The sequence below is a fragment of the Crocodylus porosus genome, unplaced genomic scaffold, assembly GCF_001723895.1.
Source record: "Crocodylus porosus isolate Cpor-Errol unplaced genomic scaffold, CroPor_comp1, whole genome shotgun sequence".
In the NCBI taxonomy this organism is placed as follows: domain Eukaryota; kingdom Metazoa; phylum Chordata; order Crocodylia; family Crocodylidae; genus Crocodylus; species Crocodylus porosus.
Window position 1 is genome coordinate 2,367,734 of NW_017728914.1, and position 7,227 is coordinate 2,374,960.

General features: G+C 56.0%; 2 protein-coding genes across 3 annotated transcripts in view; one reads left to right on the forward strand and one right to left on the reverse strand.

The window, feature by feature from the left end:
- Positions 1 to 405: 405 nt before the first annotated feature.
- EIF4EBP3 (eukaryotic translation initiation factor 4E binding protein 3) lies at positions 406 to 2,888 on the forward strand. The gene is made up of 3 exons (XM_019534708.1): positions 406 to 418; positions 1,693 to 1,866; positions 2,563 to 2,888. Exons 1-3 carry the CDS (start codon positions 406 to 408, stop codon positions 2,589 to 2,591), a joined length of 216 nt encoding a protein of 71 aa, XP_019390253.1. The 3' UTR covers positions 2,592 to 2,888.
- A 1,044-nt stretch (positions 2,889 to 3,932) lies between these two features.
- Positions 3,933 to 7,227, reverse strand: part of SRA1 (steroid receptor RNA activator 1) — a 4,076-nt gene continuing 781 nt past the window's right edge. The window contains exons 1-5 of one of the 2 annotated variants that reach the window (XM_019534796.1): positions 5,951 to 6,041; positions 5,742 to 5,867; positions 5,413 to 5,618; positions 4,963 to 5,071; positions 3,933 to 4,360 (exon numbers count right to left, since the gene is read on the reverse strand). In XM_019534796.1, coding sequence (XP_019390341.1) covers positions 4,170 to 4,360; positions 4,963 to 5,071; positions 5,413 to 5,618; positions 5,742 to 5,867; positions 5,951 to 5,975 — 657 coding nt within the window. In that variant the 5' untranslated portion in view covers positions 5,976 to 6,041 and the 3' untranslated portion in view covers positions 3,933 to 4,169. Of the gene's footprint in view, positions 4,361 to 4,962; positions 5,072 to 5,412; positions 5,619 to 5,741; positions 5,868 to 5,950; positions 6,042 to 7,227 lie in introns of those variants that run through there. The other variant, XM_019534795.1, reaches the window with a different exon arrangement.

Sequence of the window (7,227 nt, forward strand, 5' to 3'; positions counted from 1 at the left end):
GGCATATCCCTGAACAAAGTTACTGCCTGCAGCTGGTCTGCTAAAGGGTCATGCTTTCTGCAGCCCCTAGCTGGGAAAGGGGTGGTAGTGGCAGCAGGTGGTGCCAGACAGTGCGTATTGTCCTGGATTGGCACTGCTCCAAGGTGCTAGGGAACACGGTGCTGTGGGAGGAGAGGGAGGACCTAGGTTCTTGTGCCTCACAGTAGACTCAGATCCCAGGGTGCTTGATACATGCATGTTATCCAGCCAGTTGCTCCTAGCGCCACACCTTTGAGGCACCCCTGGCACTTCAACCGCTGTGTCCTCAGTCTCCAACTGGGAGGACTCAGTGACAGCATAAGCACGCTGCTACCTGGTAGTCCCTTCCTGTGCCCAGGCCCCTACCAAGGGAGCTGAAACGGAAATATGAGGGAGCAAGGTGGGATAGACAGGGCCTTAATGAGAAGGGCAGCATGGCCATGCCCCTTCTGCCTCCCAGTTCCCAGAACATTATGAGCTGTTATGCATCTGCTGGGAGCTGCCCCAGCGACAGTTGCGTTTCAGATACGGGTGTAGCAATTCCTGTGTTTGTACTGAAAGGTATATTTAAATGATGAATTAATGCTTCTAGCAGCTAAACCTAAGTTAACACACACACTGCATAACTGCACTGATCTGGGCAGCATTGAAGGGGCTGACCCAGACCTCCCTACATAAACTGCAGTAACTGGTGCCTGCCTGGCAGCTCACAGTCTCACTAGCCAGGACAGGCCCAGGGTGGGACACATCAGAGGATGGCGAATGTAATGGCAGCAAAGGGCAGATTTGTGCTGAGAGAGGATTAGCAAAGTGGAAAGAAGGAAAGGGATGAGCAGGCCAGAGGGGCGTGTGTGCAGGAAGCAGAGGTGGAGCAACTGGGAGCAAACATGAGTTAGCAAGAGGCCCTGAGTGCCCAGGGGTCCCTGCTGTGGCACCCCAGAGGGAGCGGGGAAGGGTTGGTGAACAGGAAGCCCAGGAGAAGTTGCCGGGAGGCTGAGCTTTCATCTCTGCTCCAGACAGGAAAAGGGCTTTAGCAGCAACAGCAGGTCTCCACCCTTCTCCCAGAGCTCCCTGCCAGGTACCAGCACTGCAGTGTAGCAGAGGTTCCCCCTAGCTGCAAGAGGCAGGTCAGCCTTGGGCAGGTGGAAAGCGTTGCTAGAAGGCAAGTGATGAACTCATGCTGGGCTGCAGGTCAGGGTCATTTCCAGGAGTAGGCGCTGATCCATGCAGCTTGCCAAGGGCATGGAGCTTCCCACTAATGCACCAGCTGAAGGTGCCAATAAGTCTTTGTGGTGTGTGCCACAAAGCATGTGAGTGTAGCACCCTCATGTCAGTGATGGTAGAGAATAGGCACCTCTGCTGTAACCCAGGCTACAGCATCATGTCAGCATCTCTCTTGGGATCCAGGTGGGCAGGTCAGAATGACTAGGGTATTTCCCCAGCCCATGCCCTGCTCAGCTGCTGCTTTTGCACCAGACTAAGAAGGCGATAGGCCCTTGCCTGCTGCTGTGCATCTCCTTTCAGGCTACCCTCACCCTTCCTGGAAGCAGGTTTGTAGAACTGCCCAGGCCCCTGTGCTGTGGGTAGGGGCTGGGATTCCCCCAAACTGTGGGCCATTTTGAAGAGGCTGAGTACCTTGGACCCTCGGGGTGATGCTTTGCTTGGCTTTGGCAGGTACCAGGATCATCTATGACCGCAAGTTCCTGCTGGAGTGTAAAAACTCCCCCATCGCTAAGACTCCGCCCTGCTGCCTCCCACAGATCCCTGGTGTCACCACTCCTACCCATACAGCACTCTCCAAGCTCGAGGACCTGAAAGAGCAGAATGAGCTGGAGGAAGAGAGTCCAGGTAGGAGCTGCATACACAGCAGCCTGCCCTGGCCCTTCCTTTCCTGAGGGGCCTGGCTGTAAGGTAACATCTTTGCGTGGTCTATCCTGAGCAGAGATTTGAGTGTATAGGGAAAATCCTACTGAGCTGCAGGGACTAACTTCTCTGCAGGAATCAGTGCACCAGGCTGCAGCTCCCCTACCACCATTGGGACCAGTCTGCATAGGGCAGTCGTGCTTGGAGCATCGTAGAAAATTGTATTAATTCCTGCCCTGGGTTGGCCTGAGCCAGAGCCTGATAGCCCCCCACTGTACTTCTGCTCATTCCTTTCTGTGTCAAAAAGCCCCTTCTGTTCTGTTGTGGCTGGAGCAAGTGTGATCTAAACTAAAGGAGGCTTTCTGTGCCACTGGACACAAGCTGAGGCTTCCTCCACATGCCTTCTGCAGGGGCTGCTGTGGAGTGAGCACTGTGCTGGAAGCCACATCAGCACAGAGCCTGTGCTAGCGGTCAGCCCAATACCAGCACCTCAGCCATTGCTGAGAGGCAGGGGGAGGGGTTAGGGGCCTGTAGGGGGCTCCTTCCACAGGCACCCCAGCATTCACCACAGAGCCCAACCCCCCATCTGCCTCTTCGGCTGACTTCATCCTCTTCGAGGTGGGAGCACTGAGTATGCAGGCCCAGCCTTATGCTAACCACCCCTTGTCTCCCCTCCCACAGAGGAAGAGCAGTTTAAGATGGACATCTGAGCTTCCTGCTAGCATGCTCTACTGGCCGATGCGAGAGAACTCTCAGCCCCTTGGCCTGTCTCAGCCCTGGGGCAGCAGAAGAGAGTGAGCCTTTGGTGGTGGTGCCAGCTGCATGCCTGGCCTGAGTTTTTAATACTGCCTTTCTGCAATCGATTTTTGTCCTGGATCTCTTTATGGAACTGGAGGCCTGGGCTCTGTTGCCCAGGGGGGCTAGCTTTGGCTCCTGCGCTGCTGACTGTTAAGCATGAGTTCACCTGGACTCACTGTGAGGCTCTTCAATAAAGAACCTGAAAAGCCTCCTGCTCAGAGTATCTTCTACGCCTCGTGTCCAACTCTGCCTTTGCTCAGGGCACAGGAAGTGCTCACTGCTCCCCTGGACTCCTGTTTGTACTGGAGCTGCTACCTTACAGAATCAGATCAAAAACAGGTGAACATCCAGGTACCGCTGGGCCCTGTGGCACCTCTAGGGGAGGGTGGGATGCTGTAGATCTTAGCATTCAATGCCCCACAGCAGGAAGACTTTCCCCACTCCCCCCTATCACTGCAGCAAGGAGCACCCTGTTGGGTTGGTGCAGTCTAAGCAGCTTTGAGGCCTGGGAAGTCCTTTTCATGGCTTGAGGCCATTCAGAATGTGCAGGACTCGGCTTATTTTTAGCTTTGCCCAGACGTGAGCTATTAGGAAACAACAGGCAGCCTCCACTCTCCGCTTCCCAAGGTTCTCTGACAGAACTTTCTCCTAGTGGAGGTGGGCAGGTGAAGCCCCTATCCTTTCCAGGGCCAAAATATGAGGGCAGGAGAGTGGCTTCTTAAAGACCTACAGCAAAATGATTGGTCCACAAGCTGGGAGCAGCATTTCAGCCTGTGGGGGCCTTGGGGACTGCTGAAAGGTCTGATACGTTGCAAACCCCAGGAACCACCCATGAACCCTGCAATCCTAGGGCTTGGCCTTGCCTGTGCCTAGTGGTGCTTGATTTTGCAAAGGGGAGGTTTGCTTAGTCTCAGCCCTGCTCTCCTAGGAAGATCAGGGCCAGACTGTGACCCCCACTCACTGCATGTGTCCAATTGCTCCATTGAAGGGCAGCAGGTATCAGGAGTGGCCAGCACATCCCCCCTTTTCTAGCCACACCTACTGTCAGGTCCTGGGGCACATTAGACTCAGCCCAACATCTGTGCCTTGGTCAAGTGTCCTGTGCAGGGCTGTAGTGCTGCTGGTATCTGTGAAGCTTCTGTAATGCCAGTTACCCTCAGGGCACTGCAGTACTCCCTCATCTTGTACCATGGAGCCTACTGACTGCAGGGGCTCCCTCAGCACTGGGCTTTGAGTTAACTCAGAGGCTTGGACATAGAGGAGTGACATTTTTTATTATTATTATTAAATAGTGTGCAGCACATTGCCACAAGATGAACTGGTAATTAAAAAGCGCCCGTTGGAGAAATGTCCTGAATCAGGTCCTTGGAGCAGCAGAGGGAGATGGAAGAGTCTCATCCTTCTTCCATTAGTGCTGTATAGTGTTTCCAGTACCTCAAGGTGTAGTTTGCCCAGGTGCAGCTGAAGTCCTCATAGCTTTGCCCATCTCACTAGGCTTCTCCACCTGGCTGAACTCCAGATATTTCTTCAGTGTCTGCAGCCACAGCTCCAGGGGGCAAGTCCCTTGTCTCAGCAATTAAGCGTTTAACTCCCACCATCCACTGACTGACTTCATTGACGTGGTCCACAATAAGCGAGCGATGGATTTCATCTGCGGAGTCCCAGTTCTTCTTCTGCAACTCTAGAATAAAAGGCGAGTGCCAGTAAGCACCCCAACCCTCTTGGCTGCAAGAAAGGATCCATCCCTCAGTAAGGAACAACGCTTTCCCCCAGTCCCTGGCGCACAGAAGCCAAGCTTCAGGTCAGGCTGGACTCTTCCCAGTCCCCACAGCATGGCTGCGCCTAATAGAAGAGTCGCATGCCCAGAACCACAGGGGTGCAAATCAGGTGAGGGTCATAGCTGCCTGTCACCTCTGAATGGACGGGTGGAGATGGGAATAGCAACGGACTGAGATACAAGATGAGGGGCAGCAGGACAGCACTTCACCCATGGGCGACTGGTGCCTCCAGAGTCTGGGGGGGGGGTCCCCCCCAGCGGCCCATTGCTGGGATGGAGGGCATGTCTTCCAGTGTCACTTCCAGTTTTGTGGCTGTTGCTTCCAGGGAACGCACAGGTGATCTCAGCACCCCTTATGTGTCCCCAATGACTTCAACAATGAGGGACCACGTGCAAAGGTGGGGAGCCTGGGAAGCAGTACGCAAAAGGCAGTGGTGGCTACAGCATACCTCTCCTTGGATTCAACCTGCGGCCCCATCACCAAAGATCACTGTCCCCAGGCTCACCTTGCACCAGGATGGCCATTCTCTTCTTCACAGGGGAAGACAGCTTCCCCTGGGCCCACATATCCTGAAGCACAGCAAGGCGTCTGCTGATGTCATCACAAACCTGTTTCTGTGAGAGCACAGATAGGATCTCTACTAAGAAGCTCCGAGCACCGTCCCCCTCACTGCTGCCAGCCTGTGCCGTTTGCCCAGGCTAAGGTATTCCCAAGCAAAAAGCAAGCAGGAGCCTCTTGGAGTCTGCACCCCCTGCTCCACTGCAGAATGGGGGAGAGCTTGGGAAGCACCCATGGGGGCTGGGGCTCAGAGCCGTGGACAGGCACTAAGCAGACTTTCATGCCCAGTGTCTGAGGGAGGCCCCAGCACTCCCTCCACACTGGGGCTCACGCTTGGGGTCCTGTCATGCAACAACATTCCCGCGTGTCGAAGGCGGCCCTGGCCAGCCACTCTCACCTGCACACAGGCCCGGCAGGTGCCCAGAGCCTCGGTTAGAGGGGCCACCACGTCCTCCGCGCTCGGGCTGCTGCCGTCCTGCTCCTCCGCAGCTCCGCTCGTGACAAGGGTCACGGCGCCCTCCCGCAGCGCGGGGCTCGCCGGCCCCAGTGGCGGGGGCCCCACGGGCTTTGGACTCGAGGCCGCGTGAGCGGCGCCCTCCGGAGCTGGAGCAAGAACAAAGCAGCAGACATCAGAGCCCCCCCGGCCCGGCCCGGCCCGAGCGCAACCGCCTGCGCCGCCCACACCTGCCCGGGCGGCGCCGGGCGTCACCCATCCCGGTGGCTTACTTGGGCCGGCGGCGGCAGCGGGCGGCGGCGCATGCGCCCTGCGAGTGAGCGGGCCCCGGCGGCCGCCTCGGGCCTGCAGCGCGTACGAGAGTTGCGGAGGGTCGTTCCAGCCGCGCGCCGCGTTCCCTGCGGAACACGAGACATCGCGGTTACGGGGGGAGTACAGCGTCTCCCCAGTCCTCCCTTAGTCCCAAACCCCCCACCCTCACCCGGCTTCACGTAGAGCTCCGCCATAGCGACACCTCACTTCCGGTCTCCGCCTAGCACCAGGTCCCGCCCCTTCCGCTTCCGGGCTGCTGCGTGTGGTGTGGCCACGCCCCGCGGCGGGGCGAGCGCGAGGTGGGCGAGCGCCTGTAGCTGCGGATCCCGCTGGGCTGGGCCGGGCCTTGGGGGCGCTGGGCGGCGGTGGCGCCCGAGGGCCCGTGCGGAGCGGTCGCGACGGACCAGTGCTCATCTAATATGTGACCCATGCATCAGTGCACCTCTAATTTCTACCCATAATCACAGCTGAAACCAAGCTCCTTAATCAGGGCTTGGGGCCTGTGAGTTGGCAACCTGGCGCACAGAAGCCAAGCTTCAGGTCAGGCTGGACTCTTCCCAGACTTATTGGCTAGAGTCCTCCTATGCCAGAGACGTGTTTTTCCACCTGCAATCCCAGATGAAACCCAGCTCTTTATTCAGGACTGGTGTCCTGTGAGTTGGCAGCCTACCACTAACAAACCAAGCTTTGGGTCAGGCAGGATGCTAACCAGGCTTCTTCAGGAAAGCCCCCCAGTGTCAGGGATGTGTACTTTGGGGTAATCTGAAAAGGATTTCCACCTATAATCACAGTCTAAACCAAGCTTCTTATTCAGGCCCTGGGGGCCCATGAGTTGGCAGCCTAGCACTCAAATCAGGCTTTGGGTCAGGCTAGACTCTGCCCAAACTTCCTGGGGAGAGTGTTTTGGGGTGATTCAAAAAGGATTTCCCCCCCTAATCACAGCCCCAGCCCAGCTCCTTATTAAGGGCTGTGGGCCTGTGAGTTGGCAGCCTGGCACTCACAAACCAGCCTCAGTTCAGGCTGGAGTTTGGCCACAGCTCTTTGGAAGATTCTCCTGGTGGCAGATTCTCGTGTTTCAGGGTGACCAGAAAAAGATTTCCATGGATAATCTAGTCCAAACAGAGTTCCTTATTTAGTGTTACATACATTGCACACAGGCCTGGTGCGGTGGTCCATTGGTGGGCAGACTGGCACTCAAAAACCAAACTTTGGATGGGGCAGCACCCTGTTCAGACTTACTCAGTCAGAAGAATCCCCTGGTGGTGTAGACATGTTTTGAAGTGAGCCAAAAGGGTTTCCCATAATTCCAGCCTAATCTCAGGTCTTTTTTCAGGGCTATATATTTGATACATGGTATTGTTTTACATTTTTATTAGTAAATATGCATTTTTGATAAAATCCTAGCTCTTTAGCTTGTGTAATTCATTACTAACACTCAGTGCTGTA

What these genes read in the sequence shown, in the direction of transcription:
- EIF4EBP3 (XM_019534708.1), top strand. An exon ending in GCTGGAGGAAGAGAGTCCAG is followed by an intron (nt 1,867 to 2,562) that starts GTAGGAGCTGCA and finishes CCCCTCCCACAG; the next exon opens with AGGAAGAGCAGTTTAAGATG.